The sequence below is a fragment of the Entelurus aequoreus genome, linkage group LG17, assembly GCF_033978785.1.
Source record: "Entelurus aequoreus isolate RoL-2023_Sb linkage group LG17, RoL_Eaeq_v1.1, whole genome shotgun sequence".
NCBI classification, from domain to species: Eukaryota; Metazoa; Chordata; class Actinopteri; order Syngnathiformes; family Syngnathidae; genus Entelurus; species Entelurus aequoreus.
The window spans coordinates 6,950,911-6,978,427 of record NC_084747.1 but is presented as its reverse complement, the minus strand read 5'-3'; the positions used below and the strand labels follow the sequence as shown (position 1 = coordinate 6,978,427).

Below are 27,517 nucleotides of genomic sequence, written 5' to 3'. Positions count from 1 at the left end.
GCAAGTATGGCGGGGGGTGCTGGAGCCTATCTCAGCTGCATTCGGGTGGAAGGCGGGGTACACCCTGGACAAGTCACCATTTCATCCCACGGCCAACACAGATAGACAGACAACATTCACACTTACATTCACACACTATAGGGACCATTTGGTGTTGCCAATCAACCTATCCCCAAAAAAAGGATTTGAATTGGAAAAATATCTAAAACTGATCGAATTTAACTGTAAAAAGAACATTTGAATCAGAAAAAATCAGAGGAGTTCATTTATCGAAACACGAGATAAGAAAAAGAAAAGAAAAAATATGTGCACTTATTTTTGATAACACTGTTTTTCAATATGCAACTTCAAAACGTTATTTTTCAGTTTCAACGTTTTATTTTTCAAGTACTATACTCAACTTTTGACCCTAATTGAGCGCCATACTTGAATCCGGTTAGTATTCGACCGCCAGACTACATCTCCCATGATGCACCGCGTGCCAGTACAGTTGAAGTTCAAAGGTTAACCGTGACAGTAAAAATAGGGTGCTCTCTGGCTGGCGGTTCGCTGCATTACTGCGGGAAATAAAGCACCTGGCGGCCGCGGAGCGAGCTTATCGGCCGACGCCCTCACAGACGACGGATAAAAAGTCCTTAAAATGGCCCTAAGCTAATCGGCTGGTGTGTGTTTTTGAACTCACAACGACAAGCTAGCTCCGGAGAGGAGGGGGGCTAACTAGCGAGGAGCTCATAGCAACCTGCTAGCTCACGTCAGGCGGCCAACATCTTGTCTGCTGGCCGACATGTTCGTCCAGGAGGAGAAGATCTTCGCGGGCAAAGTGTTGAAAATACACATCTGCACGGTGGACGGCGCCGAGTGGCTGGAGGAGATCCCGGAAGACACCATGGTGGAAAAACTGAAGGAGAAGTGCTTGAAACATGTAGGTTTGTCCACGGTGTTGTGTCGTGTTGTGTAGTGTGGCGTGGTGTTGTGTGGTGTGGTGTGGTGTGGTGTTGTGGTGATCTCTAGTGTCATCCTTCTTTGGTGCCCCTCTTCTTGTGGTGTGTGGTGTGTGGTGTGTGTGTTGTGTGGTCTCTAGTCTAGTGTCATCCTTCTTTGGTGCCCCTCTTCTTGTGTTGTGTGGTGTGGTGGTCTTTAGTCCAGTGTCATCCTTCTTTGGTGCCCCTCTTCTTGTGTTGTGTGGTGTGGTGTGTGTGTTGTGTTGTGTGGTCTCTAGTCTAGTGTCATCCTTCTTTGGTGCCCCTCTTCTTGTGTTGTGTTGTGTGGTCTCTAGTCTAGTGTCATCCTTCTTTGGTGCCCCTCTTCTTGTGTTGTGTGGTGTGGTCTCTAGTCTAGTGTCATCCTTCTTTGGTGCCCCTCTTCTTGTGTTGTGTTGTGTGGTCTCTAGTCTAGTGTCATCCTTCTTTGGTGCCCCTCTTCTTGTGTTGTGTGGTGTGGTCTTTAGTCCAGTGTCATCCTTCTTTGGTGCCCCTCTTCTTGTGTTGTGTGGTGTGGTGGTCTTTAGTCCAGTGTCATCCTTCTTTGGTGCCCCTCTTCTTGTGTTGTGTGGTGTGGTGTGTGTGTTGTGTTGTGTGGTCTCTAGTCTAGTGTCATCCTTCTTTGGTGCCCCTCTTCTTGTGTTGTGTTGTGTGGTCTCTAGTCTAGTGTCATCCTTCTTTGGTGCCCCTCTTCTTGTGTTGTGTGGTGTGGTCTCTAGTCTAGTGTCATCCTTCTTTGGTGCCCCTCTTCTTGTGTTGTGTTGTGTGGTCTCTAGTCTAGTGTCATCCTTCTTTGGTGCCCCTCTTCTTGTGTTGTGTGGTGTGGTCTCTAGTCTAGTGTCATCCTTCTTTGGTGCCCCTCTTCTTGTGTTGTGTGGTGTGGTGTGGTCTCTAGTGTCATCCTTCTTTGGTGCCCCTCTTCTTGTGTTGTGTTGTGTGGTGGTCTGTAGTCTAGTGTCATCCTTCTTTGGTGCCCCTCTTCTTGTGTTGTGTTGTGTGGTGTGGTGTGGTGTGGTGGTGGTCTCTAGTGTCATCCTTCTTTGGTGCCCCTCTTCTTGTGTTGTGTTGTGTGGTGGTCTGTAGTCTAGTGTCATCCTTCTTTGGCGCCCCTCTTCTTGTGTTGTGTTGTGTGGTCTCTAGTCTAGTGTCATCCTTCTTTGGTGCCCCTCTTCTTGTGTTGTGTGGTGTGGTGTGGTGTGGTGGTGGTCTCTTGTGTCATCCTTCTTTGGTGCCCCTCTTCTTGTGTTGTGTTGTGTGGTGGTCTGTAGTCTAGTGTCATCCTTCTTTGGTGCCCCTCTTCTTGTGTTGTGTTGTGTGGTGTGGTGTGGTGTGGTGTGGTGGTGGTCTCCAGTGTCATCCTTCTTTGGTGCCCCTCTTCTTGTGTTGTGTTGTGTGGTGGTCTGTAGTCTAGTGTCATCCTTCTTTGGTGCCCCTCTTCTTGTGTTGTGTTGTGTGGTGGTCTCTAGTGTCATCCTTCTTTGGTGCCCCTCTTCTTGTGTTGTGTTGTGTGGTGGTCTCTAGTCTAGTGTCATCCTTCTTTGGTGCCCCTCTTCTTGTGTTGTGTTGTGGTGGTCTCTAGTCTAGTGTCATCCTTCTTTGGTGCCCCTCTTCTTGTGTTGTGTTGTGTGGTGGTCTCTAGTCTAGTATCAACCTTCTTTGGTGCCCCTCTTCTTGTGTTGTGTTGTGGTGGTCTCTAGTCTAGTGTCATCCTTCTTTGGTGCCCCTCTTCTTGTGTTGTGTTGTGGTGGTCTCTAGTCTAGTGTCATCCTTCTTTGGTGCCCCTCTTCTTGTGTTGTGTTGTGGTGGTCTCTAGTCTAGTGTCATCCTTCTTTGGTGCCCCTCTTCTTGTGTTGTGTTGTGGTGGTCTGTAGTCTAGTGTCATCCTTCTTTGGTGCCACTCTTCTTGTGTTGTGTGGTGGTCTCTAGTCTAGTGTCATCCTTCTTTGGTGCCCCTCTTCTTGTGTTGTGTTGTGTGGTGGTCTCTAGTCTAGTGTCATCCTTCTTTGGTGCCCCTCTTCTTGTGTTGTGTGGTGGTCTCTAGTCTAGTGTCATCCTTCTTTGGGGCCCCTCTTCTTGTGTTGTGGTGGTCTCTAGTCTAGTGTCATCCTTCTTTGGTGCCCCTCTTCTTGTGTTGTGTTGTGTGGTGGTCTCTAGTCTAGTGTCATCCTTCTTTGGTGCCCCTCTTCTTGTGTTGTGTTGTGTGGTCTCTAGTCTAGTGTCATCCTTCTTTGGTGCCCCTCTTCTTGTGTTGTGTGGTGTGGTCTCTAGTCTAGTGTCATCCTTCTTTGGTGCCCCTCTTCTTGTGTTGTGTTGTGTGGTCTCTAGTCTAGTGTCATCCTTCTTTGGTGCCCCTCTTCTTGTGTTGTGTGGTGTGGTCTCTAGTCTAGTGTCATCCTTCTTTGGTGCCCCTCTTCTTGTGTTGTGTGGTGTGGTGTGGTCTCTAGTGTCATCCTTCTTTGGTGCCCCTCTTCTTGTGTTGTGTTGTGTGGTGGTCTGTAGTCTAGTGTCATCCTTCTTTGGTGCCCCTCTTCTTGTGTTGTGTTGTGTTGTGTGGTGTGGTGTGGTGTGGTGGTGGTCTCTAGTGTCATCCTTCTTTGGTGCCCCTCTTCTTGTGTTGTGTTGTGTGGTGGTCTGTAGTCTAGTGTCATCCTTCTTTGGCGCCCCTCTTCTTGTGTTGTGTTGTGTGGTCTCTAGTCTAGTGTCATCCTTCTTTGGTGCCCCTCTTCTTGTGTTGTGTGGTGTGGTGTGGTGTGGTGGTGGTCTCTTGTGTCATCCTTCTTTGGTGCCCCTCTTCTTGTGTTGTGTTGTGTGGTGGTCTGTAGTCTAGTGTCATCCTTCTTTGGTGCCCTTCTTCTTGTGTTGTGTTGTGTGGTGTGGTGTGGTGTGGTGTGGTGGTGGTCTCCAGTGTCATCCTTCTTTGGTGCCCCTCTTCTTGTGTTGTGTTGTGTGGTGGTCTGTAGTCTAGTGTCATCCTTCTTTGGTGCCCCTCTTCTTGTGTTGTGTTGTGTGGTGGTCTCTAGTGTCATCCTTCTTTGGTGCCCCTCTTCTTGTGTTGTGTTGTGTGGTGGTCTCTAGTCTAGTGTCATCCTTCTTTGGTGCCCCTCTTCTTGTGTTGTGTTGTGGTGGTCTCTAGTCTAGTGTCATCCTTCTTTGGTGCCCCTCTTCTTGTGTTGTGTTGTGTGGTGGTCTCTAGTCTAGTATCAACCTTCTTTGGTGCCCCTCTTCTTGTGTTGTGTTGTGGTGGTCTCTAGTCTAGTGTCATCCTTCTTTGGTGCCCCTCTTCTTGTGTTGTGTTGTGGTGGTCTCTAGTCTAGTGTCATCCTTCTTTGGTGCCCCTCTTCTTGTGTTGTGTGGTGGTCTCTAGTCTAGTGTCATCCTTCTTTGGTGCCCCTCTTCTTGTGTTGTGTTGTGTGGTGGTCTCTAGTCTAGTGTCATCCTTCTTTGGTGCCCCTCTTCTTGTGTTGTGTGGTGGTCTCTAGTCTAGTGTCATCCTTCTTTGGGGCCCCTCTTCTTGTGTTGTGGTGGTCTCTAGTCTAGTGTCATCCTTCTTTGGTGCCCCTCTTCTTGTGTTGTGTTGTGTGGTGGTCTCTAGTCTAGTGTCATCCTTCTTTGGTGCCCCTCTTCTTGTGTTGTGTTGTGTGGTGGTCTCTAGTCTAGTGTCATCCTTCTTTGGTGCCCCTCTTCTTGTGTTGTGTTGTGTGGTGGTCTCTAGTCTAGTATCAACCTTCTTTGGTGCCCCTCTTCTTGTGTTGTGTGGTGTGGTGGTCTCTAGTCTAGTATCAACCTTCTTTGGTGCCCCTCTTCTTGTGTTGTGTGGTGTGGTGGTCTCTAGTCTAGTGTCATCCTTCTTTGGGGCCCCTCTTCTTGTGTTGTGGTGGTCTCTAGTGTCATCCTTCTTTGGTGCCCCTCTTCTTGCTGTGCATCTCTTATTTATAGTACTCCCACTTCCCTATTTATAGGCTTCTAATAGACTGGCATGTTGGCGGCTAACTGTTACACTCCTTTACATGTTCGTGTTTGACAGTTGTCATGTCTTGTGTTTGTAGCCTTGTGACTCTTTGACTTGCACTCTAAAGCTGCACACAATCACAAAGAGCTGTGTTGAAATATTATATATTTACAATAATAACAATGTTCAGCTTTCAGGTACTAGGTGTGCCTAATATTTTGGTTACAACCCTTAGGAGTCCAGCCTTAACCCTCGTGTGGTGTTCGGGTCTGTGGAACCCATTTTCATTTTTTATTAAAAGAAAAATGATACAATTAATACATTTTTGAAACTGACACTTTATAATACACTAAGCTCTATAATACAATTAATAAATGTAAACAAACTTTTTTAAATTGTTTTCCAACTGAAAGCACGTACCTCAATTTTGTAAAGTAACTCAAATGTTTCTGTCTCTGTTTTTTGACCTTTTTTTTTCAATGTATTTCAAATTGTAATAATTTTTTAAAATATATTTAAAAATGTTTTTTTTTTTTACTGTTTTTGTATTTGACAAAATGACGAGAAAAAATGTCATTTAAAAAAAACAACAATGTTTTCTTTTTTTATTCAAATGTAATCTTAAATGGCTAAAATGACCCAAAATGATTGCATTGTAGGGGTGCCAGAAAAATCAATTCACATCTGAATTTCAATTTATTCTGATTCTGTATCGATTCAAAATGTTTTTTAGGCCATCTCTGCACATACTTGCTGCTCAAATGGCAGTGGGGCAAAAAAGTATTTACTGTAGTCAGTCACCAATTGTGCAAGTTCTCCCACTTAAAAAGATGAGAGGCCTGTAATTTTTCATCATAGGTATACCTCAACTATGAGAGACAAAAAAGTCCAGAAAATCACATTGTCTGATTTTTAAATAATTTATTTGCAAATTATGGTGGAAAATAAGTAATTAGTCAATAAAAAAAAGTTCATCTCAATGCTTTGTTATATACCCTTTGTTGGCAATGACAGAGGTATTTACGAGGTTTTCACACACTGTTGCTGGTATTTTGGCCCATTCCTCCATGCAGATCTCCTCTAGAGCAGTGATGTTTTGGGGCTGTCGATGGACAACACAGACTTTCAACTCCCTCCAAAGATTTTCTATGGGATTGAGATCTGGAGACTGGCTAGGCCACTCCAGGACCTTGAAATGTTTCTTACGAAGCCACTCCTTCGTTGCCCGGGCGGTCTGTTTGGGATCATTGTCATGCTGAAAGACCCAGCCACGTTTCATCTTCAATGACCTTGCTGATAGGAGGTTTTCACTCAATCTCACGATACATGGCCCCATTCATTATTTCTTTTACACGGATCAGTCATCCTGGTCCCTTTGCAGAAAAACAGCCCCAAAACAGGATATTTCCACCCCCATGCTTCACAGGAGGTAGGGTGTTCTTTTGGTTGAAACTCAGCATTCCTTCTCCTCCTAACACAAGTTGAGTTTTTACCAAAAATTTATATTTTGGTTTCATCTGACCATATGACATTCTCCCAATACTTTTCATCATCCAAATGCTGTCTAACAAACCTCAGACGGGCCCGGACATATACTGGCTTAAGCAGGGGGACACGTCTGGCACTGTAGAATTAGAGTCCCTGGCGGCGTAGTGTGTTACTGATAGTAGCCTTTGTGGCTTTGGTCCCAGCTCTCTGCAGGTCATTCACTAGGTCCCCCCGTGTGATTTGGGGATTTTTGCTCACCGTTCTTGTGATCATTTTGACCCCCCGGGGTGAGATTTTGTGTGGAGCCCCAGATTTAAGGAGATTATCAATGGTCTTGTCAGTCTTCCATTTTCTAATAATTGCTCCCACAGTTGATTTTTTCATACCAAGCTGCTTACCTATTGCAGATTCAGTCTTCCCAGCTTGGTGCAGGTCTACAATTTAGTTTCTGGTGTCCTCTGACAACTCTTTGGTCTTGGCCATAGTGGAGTTTGGAGTGTGACTGTTTGAGGTTGTGGACAGGTGTGTTTTATACTAATAACCAGGCCAAACAGGTGCCATTAATAGAGGTAACGAGTGGAGCCTCTTTAAAGAAGAAGTTACAAGTCTGTGAAAGCCCAAAATCCTGCTTGTTTGTAGGTGACCAAATACTTATTTTACAGAGGAATTTACCAATTAATTAATAAACAATCCTACAATGTGATTTCCTGGGTTCTTGTCCCCCATTCTGTCTCATAGTTAAAGTATATCTATGATGAAAATACAGACCTCTCATATTTTAAGTGGGAGAACTTGCACAATTGGTAGCTGACTAAATACTTTTTTGCCCCACTGTACATCTAACGCAGTGGTTCTTAACCTTGAAACCCCACCAGTTTCATATGCGCATTCACCGAACCCTTCTTTAGTGAAAAAAATAAAATTCAAATTCAAGGCAAACTTATGTTTTTTTACTGGTGCACAAAATGAACCGTGCATGAACATCACCTTGTTCAAAGAACAAAACCAACACTGTCCATGAACTCACAACAAATTACACACCTGCAAATCAGTCTGACTTCTGCTGTTGCCGTATCCATAATACGGCAATAGGGAGAAGTTTTTATTTGCACGATGAGTCGGGTGTGTCTTGACACTCCGCCGAACCCCTGAGGCAGATTCACCGAAACCCCTAGGGTTCGATCGAACCCAGGTTAAGAACCACTGGTCTAACGTCAGCAGACAAAATGAGTTTTTGTAACTTGCGACCTGTTTTGTATTGTATTATAATCGGTTGGGGACGTCTCTGCGCTGCTGACCTGTCTCCGCTCGGGATGGTCTCCTGCTGGCCCCACTATGGACTGGACTCTCACTATTATGTTTGATACACCATAGACTTGCGGCTGCAAGGCTTTTGACAAAAACAAGAAAGTTTGATCATGTTACGCCTATACTGGCTCACTTGCACTGGCTTCCTGTGCACTTAAGATGCGACTTTAAGGTTTTACTACTTACGTATAAAATACTACACGGTTTAGCTCCAGCCTATCTCGCCGATTGTATTGTACCATATGTCCCGACAAGAAATCTGCGTTCAAAGAACTCCGGCTTATTAGTGATTCCCAGAGCCAAAAAAAAGTCTGCGGGCTATAGAGCGTTTTCTATTCGGGCTCCAGTACTCTGGAATGCCCTCCCGGTAACAGTTAAAAATGCTACCTCAGTAGAAGCATTTAAGTCCCATCTTAAAACTCATTTGTGTAATCTAGCCTTTAAATAGACCCCCCTTTTTTAGACCAGTTGATCTGCCGTTTCTTTTCTTCTCTCCTCTTCTCCCCTGTCCCTTGCGAGGGGGAGTTGCATAGGTCCGGTGGCCATGGATGAAGTGCTGGCTGTCCAGAGTCGGGACCCCGGGTGGACCACTAGCCTGTGCATCGGTTGGGGACATCTCTGCGCTGCTGACCCGTCTCCGCTCGGGATGGTTTCCTGTTGGCCCCGCTGTGGACTGGACTCCCGCTGATGTGTTGGATCCACTGTGGACTGGACTTTCACAATGTTATGTCAGACCCACACGACATCCATTGCTTTCGGTCTCCCCTAGAGGGGGGGGGGGGTTACCCACATATGCGGTCCTCTCCAAGGTTTCTCATAGTCATTCACCGACGTCCCACTGGGGTGAGTTTTTCCTTGCCCGTATGTGGGCTCTGTACCGAGGATGTCGTTGTGGCTTGTACAGCCCTTTGAGACACTTGTGATTTAGGGCTATATAAATAAACATTGATTGATTGATTGATTGATAGACTAGACTCTCACAATATTATGCTAGATCCACTTGACGTCCATTGCACCGGTCGCCCAGGGGGGTCCCCACATCTGCGGTCCCCTCCAAGGTTTCTCATTGTTATCCCATTGGGTTGAGTTTTTTCTTGTCCTGATGTGGGATCTTAGCCGAGGATGTCGTTGTGTCTTGTGCAGCCCTTTGAGACACTTGTGATTTAGGGCTATATAAGTAAACATTGATTAATTGATAATAAAATATGGCGAGAATCGGTTTGAATCAAAAATCGTATTGAGCGGAGAATTCATTCTAAGTTGAATCGTCACCCCAAGAATTGGAATCAAGACTTAGACTTAGACTTAGACAAACTTTAATGTTTCACAAGGGAAATTGTTCAACACAGTAGCTCAGTTAGAATGATGGAAAGGACAATGCAGGTATAAATAGACTAATATAGCTATAAAAAATAAAAAAATCTAACATATATACGAATATATACATAATATGTGTACAGAGTAATGTATATACAGATATATTATATTATGTCTATAACATATATACAATATAAACCAATGACCATGTACAATATTACAGTATATACAGTCTATATGACAGCAGCAGCATAAAATAGAGAGTAGGTCCAGCAGGAAATAGAAAATAGACATTATAAACAAAGAGAAGTAGCTAAAATGTCAGGTGTCAGGTAATAGGCAGATGTCATCTATTGCTGTATGGCGAGTGATTATACAGCTGGATGGAGTGTGGAATGAAGGAGTTCTTGAATCGCACAGTGCGGGAAGGAAGTTGAAGGAGCCTGTTGGAGTATGAACTCCGCTGTCCCTTAATTGTCTGGTGGAGTGGATGGGCAGGGTTGTGAGTTATAAGGTTCACATTTCTGTATCTATTAAACAGACTAACATATGGATCAATTTTTAAATGTAAACATATTTTTAATTGTTTACATCTCTCTGAGAGTGCTGTGATGCCAACACCTTGTCTTTAAATCATTGATTGGAAGACCATAAAGTCATGGTTATGCACGTCTTCTGTATTTCCTCCAGTGTGTTCATGGAAACCTGGAAGACCCCAAGACACTGACCCACCATAAACTCATACATGTTGCTACAGAGCGAGTGCTCAGCGACATAAAAACGGTTGCAGATGAAAGTCTCAAGGACAAAGGTATGAAAGAGGTTCCAGTAAGACAATATACTCTGTGAAACCGCCTCTTTTCTCTAAACAGATGTTCTGCTGCTTATCAAGAAAAGGCCGCCGCCCACGCCGCCCAAAATGGCGGAAGTGAGCGCGGATGAAAAGGTAGGTCTCGTCAACAAGACAGGAGGAGAACTCTCCTGATCTCTGTCTCCTTCTCCTTGTGTGGTGTCAGAAGAAACAAGACAACAAGGCACCGGACAAGGACGCCATCCTGAAGGCCACCGCCAACCTCAGCACTCGCCACTCGGACCGCACTGTGACACAGCACAACATCAGAGACGTAAGCCTCTCTGCACGCGCAACGTACGCTTCCACAAGAACACTACAACAGTCTTTACTTCAGGCGCAAAGACCATTCAAAAAGAAACATAATGCATAGCAGGCAACAAACTGTCATATAATAATAGCTAGTCATTTTGACATAATAGAATAGTCTGTTCCATAGTCAAACCATTGCCACCAATAAACCCTTAGATCAGGGGTGTCCAAAGTGTGGCCCACAGGTAATTTTTTAACGGCCCCACGGCACATTTTAAAAATACTATTAAAAAACATAAAAAGTGGTATAAAAGAGCAAACATCTGAAATGCAACAAGAAAATGTTGACTCTAATAACACAAAGCTGCCATGCAGGCTGTTTCTTTCTTTAAAAAATAATGAATCAAAATCAATGTCATTATGAATTATCGACCTATTCAAGACTCCAATTACGTCACATTAAATATTCCACTTTGAGATATTCTTTGGGGAAAATGTTGCATATTTTGTGTTTGCCGTATAAAAAACTAAGCTGTTTTTTTTGTTTTTTTTTAAAAAGGCCTAAAACGAACAAAAAACATAAACAACAATACAACTTATAATTGATGGATAGATCTGAAGTTGATCTTGAGATTATTGTGTTAAAAGTAAAAAGTTTAAAAAAAATTATAATTTATGTTTTAACACTTTAATAAGTGGATCCCTAATAATTTGTGTGTGATTTGTTTTTAAGTGTCATTGCTAAAAAAAAAAAAGGAATTAAAATCAATGTTGTTATGAGATATTGACCTTTTTAAGGCTCCAATTATTATATAATCTCAAATATTCCACTTAAAAATGTTATTGGGTGAAAATATTACAAATTTTGTGTTTTTTCCATTAAAAAAAACAGGGTTTTCTTTGACAAAAAGAGCATACAACTTAAATCTTTAATAACGTTATATTGACAGATAGACTTAATGTTGATCTAGATATTTAAACCTTGAATAATAAGATAATAATAATACTGAATAATGACACATTTTTTTATATTTTTTTGACCAAAACCCTTTAGGGTCCCCGGGATCAAGCCTGAGTGGAGGCCTAAATGTATATTTTTTTATACATGTATTGTATTGGTTTTTAAAATAAAAAATATCAAAATGGCCCCCGCTTGCTTTGATTTTTCAGTGTGCGGCCCTCAGTGGAAAAAGTTTGGACACCCCTGCCTTAGATGAATAGGCAATATTTGAAATCTCACCCTAACAACAAACTGTTCTAAAAGTGTAAACATAAGTTAGCTTGTGTGTAATAAAACAAAATTCCAAACTACGGAGGTGATTAAGGCACAGCCATAACATTAACAAAAGTGAAAAAGGAATTTAACTTAAAAAGTGTATAAATAAGTTGTATATTTTAACTAAAAAGTGACACCTGGAGATGACGTGGGAGGCGTGTCTTGTTATATAAGGTCGAAACTTTGCGCTTTACATTCCGTTCTTTTCATAATTGTATTATTATTATTATATAATCTCAAATATTCCACTTAAAAATGTTATTGGGTGAAAATATTACATATTTTGTGTTTTTTCCATTAAAAAAAACAGGGTTTTCTTTGACAAAAAGAGCATACAACTTAAATCTTTAATAACATTATATTGACAGATAGACCTAATGTTGATCTAGATATTTAAACCTTGAATAATAAGATAATAATAATACTGAATAATGACACATTTTTTTATATTTTTTTGACCAAAACCCTTTAGGGTCCCCGGGATCAAGCCTGAGTGGAGGCCTAAATGTATATTTTTTTATACATATATTGTATTGGTTTTTAAAATAAAAAATATCAAAATGGCCCCCGCTTGCTTTGATTTTTCAGTGTGCGGCCCTCAGTGGAAAAAGTTTGGACACCCCTGGCTTAGATGAATAGGCAATATTTGAAATCTCACCCTAACAACAAACTGTTCTAAAAGTGTAAACATAAGTTAGCTTGTGTGTAATAAAACAAAATTCCAAACTACGGAGGTGATTAAGGCACAGCCATAACATTAACAAAAGTGTATAAATAAGTTGTATATTTTAACTAAAAAGTTACACCTGGAGATGACTTGGGAGGCGTGTCTTGTTATATAAGGTCGAAACTTTGCGCTTTACATTCCGTTCTTTTCATAATTGTTGACACTATTGGCTGTGTTGTACTACGCAACCGGGACAGAGACACTTTCCGGGTCTATAGTTATCGTCACATGTCCTGGTAAAAGCCAGTTGATTAAACGGGTACGCACTAAGCTGAAACCTGTTCCACCTCTGAATATTTTGTTGGGTTTTCCACATGTTTCAGTCACATAACTATTGTGGCTTGACTGTGTAGGATATGTACAGTGGAACCTCAATTTTTGAACTTAATTGGTTTTTGAACAGGGTTTGTAAATACAGTGAAACTTCAATTTATGAACCCCTCTATTTGTAAACTTTTGGATTTACGAATTTTTAGCTCAAAGCAAATGTGTAAAAAAAAAAAAAATTCCCCCCTCATATTTTCCCATAAGTTGTTTATATTCAGACAAGGCAAGTGCAAAAAAAGCTTTAGTGGATATGGCCATCTTTATTCTTTATTAATATCATTCCCAGCTCTGCATTCCAGCTTCCAATGTACAAGATTTGTACAGCAAACATATCTTTATTCGGCCTGTGGTTTGTAAATTAATAAGTTTGTACAAAGAGCGGGTTGTAAATTGGAAAGTTTGTACAATGAGAGTATCATAAATCAAAAAGGTTGTACAAAGAGTGGTTCGTAAATCGAAATGTCTGTACAAAACGAAAAGGTTGTACAATGAGCAGCTCATGAATTTTGAATGTTTCTACAATGAGAAGCTCAAATTTTAAAGGTTTGTACAATGGGGTTCATAAATCAAAACGTTTGTACAGTGGGCGGTTCGTAGAATTTAAAGGTTTGTACAATGAGGTTTCATAAATCTAAAAGTTTGAACAATGAGAGGTTCATAAAGCAAAAAGTTTGTACAATGAGGGGTTCATAAAGTGGAAAGTTAGTATGTGAGGGCTCTATAAACATTTAAAAAGTTTGTACAATGAGGCGTTCTTAAATGGAATAGTTTGTACAACGAGGGGTTCATAGATGCTAAAAGTTTGTACAATGATGGGTCAAAAAATAATAATTAAAAATAAACATTTGTACAATGAGGGGGTTCATAAATTTTAAAGGTTTGTCCAATGGGCTTCATAAATCTAAAATTTTGTATAATTAGGGGGTTCCTAATGTAAAAAGTTTGTACAATGATGGGTTTGCAAAGCGAAAAGTTTGTACAATGAGGGGTTCATAAAGTGGAAAGTTTGTACATGAGGGCTCTATCATATTTAAAAGGTTTGTACAATGAGGCTTTCATCAATGGAATAGCTTGTACAAAGAGGGGTTCATAAAGTGGAAAGTTTGTACATGAGGGCTCTATCAAATTTAAAAGGTTTGTACAATGAGGCATTCATCAATGGAATAGTTTGTACAATGAGGGGCAGTGCTTCCCATAAACTGCCAAGATACCGTTGGCGGTGGGGGCGTGGCTATGGGCGTGGTCACCATGACATCATCGAGTAATTTGCATTATTTACTACAATGATATGATTTTCTCTAAAAAGGCTCAAAAAATGTATACTTACTAAATAATAATAACAGTTTTGTTTTAAACGTCCATCCATCCATCCATCCATTTTACAATATAATTACAACACTTTATGTACATATTTATATACAGATTTGAACAATAAATTATTCACTGAAATATATTTATTAGTTGTGGTTCTTACAAAAAATATATCTTATAAAATATAAAAGCTAAAATGTCTCTTAAAGCTCTGCCCCTTTAATTAGTGCATACTAAATAATTTAACTTTAGCCTACTACTACAACCATATTATTTACCAGCAACATAAAGTGAAACAGAGGCAGAGGTGTCCTGCCACAGTCAGTAACAAATAAACAGAAAACAGTAGTGGTCAAATACAAATAAGGCAACAAGAGAAGTATCCTACACTTCTCTTTTGTAAAGTAAATCTGAGCAGCCTATATGGGCATCTACATCAACTATATGATTTGCCTGAGAAGCTGGACAGGAAAAAAAATTTTTTTTTTTTTTTTTAATTTAATTTGTGGCGGACGTAATTCTTTCGTGGCGGGCCGCCACAAATAAATGAATGTGTGGGAAACACTGAGGGGTTCATAAAGTGGAAAGTTTGTACTATGAGGGCTTCCTAAATCGAGGTTCCACTGTATCTTATAACATGCTTAAAATGTTTCTATTTTTCATTGAAAGATCATTTTCTGCCTGTTCTCCAGTTTCAGACAGAGCTCAGAAAAATCCTGGTGTCGCTCATAGAAGTTGCTCAGAAGCTTCTGGCCCTCAACCCCGATGCTGTGGAGCTTTTCAAAAAGGCCAACGGTAACGTTAAAACGTGTCCCCGTCCCACTAAGGAACAAGGTCAGTCCCTCATCCCTGAGTTTCTGGTGTGTCCTCGCAGACATGCTAGACGAGGACGAGGAGGATCGCGTGGACGACACGGCCCTCCAGCAGCTCACTGAGATGGGTTTCCCCGAGAGCAGAGCCGTCAAAGCCCTCCGACTAAACCAGTAAGTCACACTTGGTTTATGTTTTTATGGCAAATGGGAGACAGGGAGGATGTTTTTCCCACACAGTCTGGGTTCAAAACTTAAAAGTGTGAAGCAAGCCACATTGTCAGGTTCAAACACTGATAACATCTATTAAACAAGACAAGAAGCAAAGAATTAAACAGAGACAGAATTCAATTTGGCTCAATATTGAGGAGAGTCGCCTGGACACTGTACCCTTGTAGTGTCTCAGCACGCTCTGGCGAAAGATTGTACTCCTCCTCCTCCTTTATTTGGACTTTCTCTGACCACATGGCAACAGCTGCTTCTAAGGGACGAGGTCGTAAACAGCCATCGCCTTTGATTACAACAGTTCAAAAGAAAAGGTCGTAAACAGTTCACAGAAAAGGTCGTATAAGAGTTCAAAAAGAGGTTTGTAAAACAGTTGAAAAATTAGGTTAAAAAAGAGGTCGTCTGGAACTTGGGCAGATCCTGCCTTCTCTCCGCTTTGTAGTCCTTGGGTTAAAACAATATCTTTCTGTTGATTACAATACATGACAGAAAACAGAACACCTTCATGTTGCTTCCCCCCCTACACGGTGGAGTTTTACAAGCCTTCTTCTTGGCAGGTTTCAAAGACAGCTTTTGGTCTTCTCGCTGGAAACTCATTTCAACACAAAGTTTTTGTGATAATTTAGATAAAATTATTCTAACACACATATTTTTATTGTATGTATGGATAGGAATTCAATGACATTTGTTTGAGTAGGTCCGTGCTACTTGTGGGGCTAATGTACAAAAAAGGTCTCTGTGACGCTTGTTTTCTTTTTGTGTCATTGGGTGGCTTGAGGGTATGTAGTTCACTTTTACGACACTGGAGGAGGCATTGAACGCATCATTGCATCAGCAAGCTCTGAAAGTTATGGTAGACTGACAATACGTCCTCTTTTCCCCGGACATGTCCTCTTTTGCGGGGCTGTCCGGGCGGGGTTTCTCAAATGCCTCAAATGTCCGGCATTTTGAGTTAGGGTTGCGTGTATTTTCAATGTACGTCCAGGGTTAAGAAGGGGTTAAAAACAAAACAAATTGTGAAGGTGTGCACACGCAGCAACATTCGTGAGGGAGGGGCAGAGAAAGAGAGCGAGACAGTCGAGAGACAGACAGGACACAAGAGAGAAGCCGAAACGTAAATGCAACTTCACGGATGATTTGCGGGAAAAGTATCTGTGTTTTCGTCCTGGCCGTGACACATGGAAAGCAGAATGCACTGTGTGCAAAGCAGGAACGTATGTATCTGTGGCAAATAAAGGGGCCAACGATCTACAAGCCCATATCGACACTACAAAGCACATAACAGCTGTGCAGGGCGAGAGCTCGTCTGCTGTTTCTTGTTTAAATTTAATTAACTTGTTTTGAGGCATTATTTATGTTTGGATTATATACAAGAGGTTATTTTGAATATTTCTACCTCTGTACTTTTTTCCAAAACTGTGAATGTTACAGAATATAAGTGTGACTTATTTTGTTATACTGTCACGCAGTGTTGGCGTTAACGTACTTTTTGTGTCTTTTTAACGCATTGAAATCAGAAAGGACGCAGATTTAATTTTTTGTATAATTTTTTTTTAGCATTTGCGGCACACAACTTATGTTTTAAAGGCCCACGGCACATTCTAAAAATACTATTGAAATAAACAAAAACATAACAAAAGTGAAATAAAAAAGCTTACAGGTGAAATGTAATTTAGAAAAAGTTGCAATGTTGACTAATAAAACAAAGCTGGTTTTTTTTCTTTCAAACGGTCATTGCTCAAAACATAATATTGAATCAAAATCAATTTTTTTATGAAATTATTGACCTATCAAAGGTTCCGATTACTTCACATAAAATATTCCACTATGAAAAATATTTTTAGTGGAAGATTTTGCCTATTTTGTGTTTGCCATAAAAAACATAGTTTAGTTTGACAAAAAAGGGCAGAAAACAAACAAACAAAAAACAACATTAAAAAAACTAAAACATTTTGAAATGAGGGATAGATCTGAAGTTGATGTAGACAGAAGAGATTTAAGCGTTAAATATAAAATGTATGTATGCCCTGGCGCACCATTATCATCGTTTCATGACCCAAGCAAAACACTTTTTACACTTTTATACTGAAATAAATACACCTACAACTTATTCAATAAAAACATAGAAAAAACTACCAGCAGCGGTAAAGTTTAGATCCATGAAGGAAAGAAAAAAAGTGAATGAATGTTTAGAACTGAATACATTTACATATGCATACACATTTGTTTTCTTTTGTATTATTTTTTTTAATGAATTAAGTAACGTTTATGACAACCTTTTTCCAAAACACAATATAGAATGTGAGATATAACAGGATAATGCATACATGTATCATTTGTTTTCAAAACGCTTACAAAAAAGTGGGACCGGACCCCAAAAATGTACTGTGGGACCCCATTTTTATGACTTGATGGGGTCCCTGGGACCCCATTTTGAAAATTTCTAGCGTCAACACTTTTGTCAACAGAGGAGAAAAAAATGCTTTATTTAAATAAATATATTATTTATAAAGCAAGTTCGAGTATCATTGGCACATTTTCACCTAGTCCCGGCCTTGGCACGCATATACGTGTCCTCTTTTTGGGATTTCAAAATATGCTCCGCCTAAATTATGGTGAACATCATTGTAATTTTAATGTCACTTGCTTTGTGCTTAAAACTGTATTGCAACTCATTTTGTCCGTTTATTGTAGTCTAATGGCTGTTTGGCATCAAGTTCACAAGCTAGCTGCTAGCTGAATATCATACCCTGGTTGGGGCCTGTTTGTAGCATTGGACAGGGAACATTCCAAGACTTCACCCCTAAACACCCTAAAATGCTTATTTTTCATACTAAATCAGGGGTCCTACATTACATTTGTCCAACGGGTATATTCTTAACTCTGCAAGCACAGCAAGTTCCATAATATATTGCAATAAAACCCAAAATAGGATAAAGAATATATAAAGATAGTAATTGAAATAATATACAAACTGAACACTCTTTTAATAAAAAACAATAACAATAGTACCATTTAGCATTCACCTTGACCAAAATGTCAACCCTGGTGTACTTTTTCAGAGAGCAAGCATTATTTGGTGAGCAGTGTGAGGAGTATACCGAAAAAATGTTTTTGCTTTCGGTATGATACAGATACTGGAGTCTTGCGTGTATCAGCTCAAATCATTTTGTAGCGTAGAATGTTAGATAAGGCTTGATCAAGTGGAATGACTCCAACAGAGAACAATGGTAGGTATGAAAAACACAAACTATCTATTATTAACCGTCTAGAATGGACTTACTATGTCCTTAAGTTGAAGTGGAGTGGCATTGGGTTTTTGGTGACACCTGATGGCAATAATCATTTATTAAAATAAGGTAATAAGGTAATGACACAGTAAGTTGAATGATACAGGTTAGGTTTGGCTTTTGCTGAGGGTTTCTTTGGTAATATGCTGAAATGTTGCATCCAAGTGGGATATTGTTACTGTTGAAAAGAATACAGGGGAGGGCCTGTAACCTCCTGCTGGATACTTTCTAATACACTTTAGCCTTGGAGACTTTGTATGTTCAAGTAATATAAAACTATGATTATTTGATACTTGTTTATATTGGCAAATGTGACGTTTTAGACTGAAATCTCGTTCATTTAAGGACACTTTTTGTCAGGTTCAAACACTGATGACATCTATTAAACAAGACAAGAAGCAAAGAATCAAACAGACAGAATAAAATTTGGACTCAATATTGAGGAGAGACGCGGCGACTGTACTCTCTGTACAGTCTTTCACCACGCTCTGACGAAAAAGGTTTACGTTTCCTCCTTTATTTGGACACTCCCTGTTTACACAACAACATCTGCTTCCAAAGGAATGGGGAGTATGTATACCAGGGGTCCCCAAACTTTTTGACTCCGGGGCCGCGTTGGGGTAAAACTATTTGGCTGGGGGCCGCACTATATATATATATATATATATATATATATATATATATATATATATATATATATATATATATATATATATATATATATATATATATATATATATATATATATATATATATATATATATATATATATATATATATATGTATATTATATGTAAATGTGTGTGTATATATATGTATATGTAAATGTATGTATATATGTATGTGTCTGTATGTGATAACTTTAAACTAGTCTTAACTTTAAAGAAATACACTCTATACATTGCTAATGTGGTAAATGACTATTCTAGCTGTAAATGTCTGGTTTTTGGTGCAATATCTACATAGGTGTATAGAGGCCCATTTCCAGCAACTATCACTCCAGTGTTCTAGTGGTAAAATGTGTTTGCTCATTGGCTCAGAAGGCTAATTGATGATTAGAAAACCCTTGTGCAATCATGTTCACACAACTGAAAACAGTTTAGCTCGTTACAGAAGCTACAAAACTGACCTTCCTTTGAGCAGATTGAGTTTCTGGAGCATCACATTTGTGGGGTCAATTAAACGCTCAAAATGGCCAGAAAAAGAGAACTTTCATCTGAAACGCGACAGTCTATTCTTGTTCTTAGAAATGAAGGCTATTCCACAAAATTGTTTGGGTGACCCCAAACTTTTGAACGGTAGTGTGTATATATATATATATATATATATATATATATATATATATATATATATATATATATATATATATATATATATATATATATATATATATATATATATATATATATATATATATATATATATATATATATATATAAATATATATATATAATATATATATATATATATATATATATATATATATATATATATATATATATATATATATATATATATATATATATATATATATATATATATATATATAAATATATATATATATATATATATATATATATATATATATATATATATATATATATATATATATATATATATATATAAATATATATATATTTATTTATATATATATATATATATGTATGTATGTATGTATGTAAATATATGTATGTAAATGTGTATGTGTGTGTACATATATGTAAATGTGTATATATATGTATATATATGTATGTATGTATGTAAATATATGTATGTAAATGTGTATGTGTGTGTACATATATGTAAATGTGTATATATGTATGTGTCTATGTATATGTCCATGTGTATATATATGTATATATATGTATGTATGTATGTAAATATATGTATGTAAATGTGTATGTGTGTGTACATATATGTAAATGTGTATATATGTATGTGTCTATTTATATGTCCATGTGTATATATATGTATATATATATACTGTATGTATATGGGTCTATATATATGTGTGTGTGTATGTATATATGTATTATATATATATATATATATATGTATGTGTGTGTGTGTGTGTGTGTGTGTGTGTGTATTCATACATATATTGCTCGCACACTAATTAACTTAAAGAGCGCACTTGCTGCATGTCACGTTATCGATGGTAAGATGCATTTTTAGACAATATGATTTGCCTGAGTGGCTATGAGACTGTAGAAAATGGACTAGTAAGGAAACATTTAAAAAATAATAATAATTTTTAAAAAATTATATAATTTTTTAATTTGGGACTTCCCGCGGGCCGGATTTTGGACGCTGGGGGGCCGTATCCGGCCCGCGGGCCGTAGTTTGGGGACCCCTGATGTAAACAGTCAATGTTTTCGGTCACATTAACACAAAAGAAAAAGATGCCTCGGGCTTGGGCTGATCCTGGCTTCAGCTTGAGCAGGTCTTCGATGACAATAGATAACCCCCTCCCGTCTCCTCCCATCGTACACAATGGAATTTTCCAAGCCTTTGCTTGGTGCAACAAAGGCAGCCTCTTGTCTGTTCATTGGGAACTCAGAACGGAAAGTTTTTTGATCATTTACATACAATTTTTCTGACACTTATTGCTTGTGTGCTTGGCTGTTGTGTAGCTGCTAGCTCCTAGTAACATATAGCCTACCATACTTACTTTTTGTAAATGCCTTGACTAAGATATATAATAAAAGTGCAACCTTTGGTGGGCATTTACATGTTAACTGGCTGACAAGGTTTGCACATGTAAACACGCTGCAGGACTGCTTGTATCTGAGATTTTAGATGCAAACTGATATCAAATTTTTTGCTGATCGATAACAATATCGGATGTGGACACCCCTAAGCAGAGTCATCAACAACTTGTCCAACAGCTGCAGAATGAATGTAACCTAAAAGTGTGTTGATGGGTTAGTGTTGTGTGCTGAAGTGTTTCCACTTGCAGCATGTCCGTGACACAAGCCATGGAATGGCTGATCGAGCACATGGACGACCCCTCGGTGGACACGCCGCTGCCCGGTCAGGACCTCTCTGCCGCAGCAGCAGCCGGAGCCTCGGCCGCCGCCAACGCCGCTGCCTCGCCGGGCCCCTCGTCCTCCATCGCATCCAGAAGCTCCTCCTCCTCCTCGCGCCGCCGCAGCTTGTCCTCCACGGACGAGAGCAGCCGACAGGACGAACTCACAGAAATCTTCAAGAGGATTCGCAGGAAAAGAGAGTTCAGGCCGGACTCCAGGGTGTGTTCGCTATTGATTATTATTAGTAGTTGTAGTGATCACTGTTAGTTATTGATTAGTAGTATTAATAGTAGTGATTACTGTTATTATTAGTAGTATTAATAGTTGTGATCAGTGTTAATTAGTGATTATTCGTAGTACTAGTGAACACTAAATGGTCCCTAGTGTGTGAATGTTGTCTGTCTATCTGTGTTGGCCCTGTGATGAGGTGGCGACTTGTCCAGGGTGCACCCCGCCTTCCGCCCGAATACAGCTGAGATAGGCTCCAGCACCCCCCCGCATCCCCATAAAAGGGACAAGCGGTAGAAAATGGATGGATGTATAGTAGTACTAGTGAGCAGTGTTATTCATTGATTTATTATTGATCATAGTAATTTGTGTTATTTTACCCTTATTATTATTATTAGTGAATAATGTTATTTTTCATTATAATTAATTGTATTATTTATTAGTAGTAGCAGTAGTAGTGATCAGTGGTATTATTATTAATAGTAGTGATTTGTGTTATTAGTTATTTGTACTAGTGATCAGTTTTATTGATTTATTATTAGTAATAGTAATCAGCATACTTGCCAACCTTGACACCTCCGAATTCGGGAGATGGGGCGGGGGGGTATATTGTAGCTTCCCGGAAGAGTTAGTGCTGCAAGGGCTTCTGGGTATTTGTTCTGTTGTGTTGCGGTGCGGATGGTCTCCCGAAATGTGTTTGTCATTCTTGTTTGGTGTGGGTTCACAGTGTGGCGCATATTTGTATTGATTGATTGATTGAAACTTTTACTAGTAGATTGCACAGTGAAGTACATATTTTGTACAATTGACCACTAAATGGTAACACGAGAAAAAGTTTTTCAACTTGTTTAAGTCGGGGTCCATGATACAGATGTATACTATTTTCATAATACAGTCATCACACAAGATAATCATCAGAGTATATACATTGAATTATTTACATTAACAGCGTTAAAGTTGTTTATACGGCTACCCTCGGTGTGACCTGTATGGCTGTTGACCAAGTATGCGTTGCATTCACCAATGTGTGTGTTAAAGCCGCATATATTATGTGACTGGGCCGGCACGCTGTTTGTATGGAGGAAAAGCGGACGTGACGACAGGCTGTAGAAGGCGCTAAAGGCGGTGCCTTTAAGGCACGCCCCCAATATTGTTGTCCGGGTGGAAATCGGGAGAAATTCGGGAGAATGGTTGCCCCGGGAGATTTTCGGGAGTCTCCCAGGAAAATCGGGAGGGTTGGCAAGTATGGTAATCAGTGTTATTTATTAATTGTAGTAACTTGTTATTAGTAGCCGTGTACAGTGTTATTTATGTATTGATTGTTATTATTTATCAGTGTTATTTGTTGATAAATATTATTTCTATTATTGATCAGCGTTATTTATGACACTAAGTTAACACGTTTCCTTTTGCCGATTGTGCCGACAGGCAGTTTATGCGCTCATGGAGATGGGCTTTGAGGAAAAGCAGGTGATTGACGCGCTGAAGGTCAACAACAACCAGCAGGACGCAGCGGTAGGTGGACACCAAACTTCAATGACTCTCTTCTTTTCTGTTATTTTATGTCTTTTTTTAGAAGACACAAAACGTACTCGACTCTTGCTACTTTGTCTAACTAAATACAAAGACTCGGCATTGAACTTTTTAACAAAAATAGTAACAAAATGTTGCCGGGTTATTTAAATGTGCAGTACTTAGTCAACTTTCAATCTGTAGTACACACTGCAAAAAGTTTGGCTTGTCAAGACTTTCCAAAACAAGTAAAATTAGCTAACTTCAATGAACCCAAAAATACCTTAAAATAAGTATATTCTCACTAATAACAAGTGCACTTTTCTTGGTACAAAAAAAAGAGACCTTTTTGCTCAATATGTTGAAAAATATTCTTAAATGAAGTAAATGCTAGTGCCATTATCTTGACATAATGATATGCGCTCGGCATAACATTTCTTGAAACTTATACTAAAAACTGATTTATTGTTCTTAATGGAAAGGCAACAAGGCAAGCGCTTGTTACTCTCGGGGTCTCCTAGCCGCTCAGGCAAATCATATTGTCTAAAAATGCATTTTTCCATGGATAACATGACATCATCGCGCCAAGTGCGTGCTCTTTCAGTCAATTAGTGCGCATATAAACAGCCCGGCCCCCGGCCAACATTTTTTTAATTGTAATTTTGAAGAATTTATCTGAATGTGCATGAACTATTTCTGTTCAAAATTGTTAGAAATGTTAAATGTTTAAATATTAACTGTCAGTTTACTGTACTGTGCAAACTGTACTACTATATGAGTACATGTTTTCTATTGTTTCATTGAAAATAAAACAGCATTTGGCTGTCATCTGTTTTAATTATGAGACACAATTGTGTCAAAGTCATAATTTTTTTTTTCATGCTTGAAATAAGAAATGATTACTTTAAAAAAGTAGTTTTATACTTGTGAGTGTTGATGACACAGCTTTGCAACAGTTGATATTCTAGTTTCAAGCATGTTTTACTCAATATAGGTCATCAAATCTCAGCAACAAGCTGTACTTTCTTACTGAGATCATTTAGGACCAAAACACTTAAAACAAGTAAAACACTCTAACATAAAATCTGCTTAGTGAGAAGAATTATCTTATCAGCCAGAAAATAAATTTGAGATATTTAATCTTACTTAGATTTCAGTTTTTGCAGTGCAAAATGTAGCCTAGGAATTTAGGAACACATCATTTTGTGTGTGTCTTTAATGCTAATAAGCTGTTTGGCTCTGACTGAGTGTGTGTCTTCAAGAAGTGTCATTGTGTATTTAATCCCACCTTTTTTTTTTATACAAACACTCTGCACTTTTCCAACATAATACATGCCATATCTCACATACAACAATATTTAAAAGTGGGACTGTAGGACACAAATGTTGGCAACACTAGCACAGCTATGTTAGCTACATTGCTAACATTGTACATTTTAACAACATCATGCTAAGTTTGCATATTATTATGGGTGTAACGGTACACAAAAATGTTGGTTCAGTACGTACCTCGGTTTAGAGGTCACGGTTCGGTTCATTTTCGGTACAGTAAGAAAACAACAAAATATACATTTTTGGGTTATTTATTTACCAAATTTGCAAAATCTTCCACCAAAAATATTTTTCTTAGTGGAATATTTTTAATGTGAAGTAATGGGAACCTTGGATAGGTCAATAATTCATAATAACATTGATTTTGATTCAATATTATGTTTTGAGCAATGACAGTTTGAAAGAAGAAAAAAAACAGTTTTGTTTTATTAGTCAACATTGCAACTTTTTCTAAATGACATTTAACCTTTAAGCTTTTTTATTTCACTTTTGTTATGTTTTTGTTTATTTTAATAGTATTTTTCGAATGTGTCGTGGGCCTTTAAAACATTAGCTGTGGACCGCAAATGGCCTCCGGGGCACACTTTTGACACCCCTGCTATAGATAATAACAAATTAAATGTGATAAATCTATGGATAAAAAGCAGAGCCTGGCGACGCATGCGCGTTTGTCATAACTCGCGCACAATTTGTTTTGTTTTTAACCCCTTCTTAACCCTGAACGTACATTGAAAATACACGCAACCCTAACTCAAAATGCCGGACATTTTGAGGCATTTAAGAAACTCCGCCCTGACAGCTCCGCAAAAGAGGACATGTCCGGTGAAAAGAGGACGTATGGTCAGTCTATCCCAGCCCGTTAGCTGCTAGCATGCTGTGTGTTGTGCCTCGGTGTGCATTGTTTACACAACCCGCGTTACGCTACTTAATATGTCCGTGTGGAAACTCATTCGGTACACCTCCGAACCGAACCGGAACCCCCGTACCGAAACGCTTCAATACAAATACACGTACCGTTACACCCCTAATGTTTGCTGCTAAAGAGTTGTGTGCTTCTTGCATCCAAGTATTCCTGCATGTCACTCAACTTGTGACTCCACTGGTCAGTCACCTGACCCAAAGTCCACAATGACCGACGTGCTGTGTCTCGTGTGTGTGTGTGTGTGTGTGTGTGTGTGTGTGTGTGTGTGTGTGTGTGTGTGTGTGTGTGTGTGTGTGTGGGTGTGTGTGCGTGTGCGTGTGCGTGTGCGTGTGCGTGTGTGTGTGTTCCAGTGTGAGTGGCTGCTGGGAGACAAGAAGCCGTCCCCAGAGGACCTGGACAAAGGCATTGACACCAACAGTCCGCTGTTCCAGGCCATCCTGGAGAACCCTGTGGTCCAGCTGGGTTTGACAAACCCCAAGACTCTGCTCGGTACAAAATAAATACACTTTTTTTCTTTGTTGTGTCTGACAGATTAGACACTTGGGAGGAACTGCTGGATGTAGATAAGACACACACACACACACACACACACACACACACACACACACACACACACACACACACGGTCCCACAAGTCCTGGTTTTCCAATTGTGAAATGGAACTGAAGTGCAGAATTTGTGTCCCCGTTGCAGCATTTGAGGACATGCTGGAGAACCCCCTCAACAGCACCCAGTGGATGAACGACCCTGAGACAGGACCCGTCATGCTCCAGATATCAAGAATCTTCCAGACCCTCAATCGCACATAAGGGCGACCCCAACCCCCACCGCAATCCACCACCACAACCACGATCCCTTCTCCCCCTTTTGTGTGAATGTGGCAGCTCTGTGTGTGTGTGTGTGTGTGTGTGTGTGTGTGTGTGTGTGTGTGTGTGTGTGTGTGTGTGTGTGTGTGTGTGTGTGTGTGTGTGTGTGTGTGTGTGTGTGTGTGTGTGTGTGTGTGTGTGTGTGTGTGTGTCTGTGTGTGTGTGTGTGTGTGTGTGTGTGTGTGTGTGTGTGTGTGTGTGTGTGTGTGTGTGTGTGTGTGTGTGTGTGTGAGAGAGAGAGAGTATATTGTTGATACCAGAGATGTTCTACCTATACAGTAAATATTTATAAGCGTACAGTAAAGACAAGTATACGAAGAAAATGTAACATGATTCTTATTATTATTATTATTATTATTATTATGACTGCAGCAGCGATACAAAGTTGCATTTGCAAGGTAGTTTTTTTTCATTTTAGTTTAAAGAACAAATCAAGTTTTATATCACTTTGCCACCTTTAAACAAACACCATCAATGTTTACACCGCTAGTTGTTTAGTTTTGTTTTTTTGCATTATATCATCTTTGAATGTGTTCATCTTTTGGCAGCATGTTACTCGCCACTACGCCAACATTCAGCACAGATAGTATTTTTTTTTTTTTTTTTTTTGACAATCTGGAGCAGGGCGGCATGGGGGTGTGTTCATGAATGTCAGCATGGAAGGTTTTTTCCCAGCTATTTTTTAAGTTTAATAGTATGATTAATTTCCTGGGTTTGACATTGTTACGGAGCCCCTAAAGCAGGGGTCGGCAACCCGCGGCTCCTTGACCACTCTGATGCGGCTCAGCTACATACATGCCGACCCCCGATTTACCCAGGAGTTTGATGGATCTCAGTGCCTCTCATAGATTACTCCCAGGGAAAAAATTATCCTATTTACACTCTAATTACTAAATAAAGGGCGTGCCCTAACTGCACTACAGTAATTGTCCACAAGCATTTATATACAGCATGCCAGTCCAGCCACATGTTGCATGTGGCTGGCTGGCTGCTGACCTAGTACGGAAGAGTTAGTGCTGCATGGGATTCTGGGTATTGGTACCGTCAGTGTAAGATGTGTGGCTGCTGAGTTAGTACGCCTTGCTGTCGCTTACGTGAACAAGCTTTTTTTGGACATGTATCTCGTGCGCAAGAGAAACTATCTCGTGCGCACGAGAAACTTTCTCTTGTGCACGAGATAGTTTCTCGTGCGCACGAGATACATGTCTAAAAAAAAATTTTCCCCCATGTCTTTTTTTTTTTTTTTTAGACATGTATCTTGTGCACGAGCTAGTTTCTCGTGCGCACGAGATACATGTCTAAGATTTTTTTTTAAAAATGTGACAAAAAAAAATTCCCCCCCGTCCTTTTTTTTTTTTTTTAGACATGTATCTTGTGCACGAGGTAGTTTCTCGTGCGCACAAGATACATGTCTAAAAAAAAATTTGACAAAAATTTTTTTTCCCCGATGTCCTTTTTTCTTTTGTTTTTTAGACATGTATCTCGTGCGCACGAGAAAGTTTCTCGTGAGCATGAGATT

At 39.6% G+C, this 27,517-nt stretch overlaps 1 protein-coding gene across 2 annotated transcripts; it reads left to right on the top strand.

Annotated features, from left to right (window-relative positions):
- The first annotated feature begins 504 nt into the window (after nucleotides 1-504).
- Nucleotides 505-27,311, top strand: LOC133632222 (ubiquitin-associated domain-containing protein 1-like). Of its 2 annotated transcripts, none has more exons than XM_062024526.1 (10): nucleotides 505-922; nucleotides 9,733-9,853; nucleotides 9,915-9,988; nucleotides 10,059-10,166; nucleotides 14,478-14,580; nucleotides 14,660-14,768; nucleotides 21,069-21,357; nucleotides 22,795-22,881; nucleotides 25,483-25,621; nucleotides 25,826-27,309. In XM_062024526.1, exons 1-10 carry the CDS (start codon nucleotides 785-787, stop codon nucleotides 25,939-25,941), a joined length of 1,284 nt encoding a protein of 427 aa, XP_061880510.1. In that variant the 5' UTR covers nucleotides 505-784; the 3' UTR covers nucleotides 25,942-27,309. The 2 variants fall into 2 exon arrangements, with proteins under 2 accessions (XP_061880510.1, XP_061880509.1); XM_062024525.1 differs by lacking the exon at nucleotides 505-922 and adding an exon at nucleotides 7,223-8,568 and having other exon boundaries at nucleotides 25,826-27,311.
- Nucleotides 27,312-27,517: the final 206 nt, after the last annotated feature.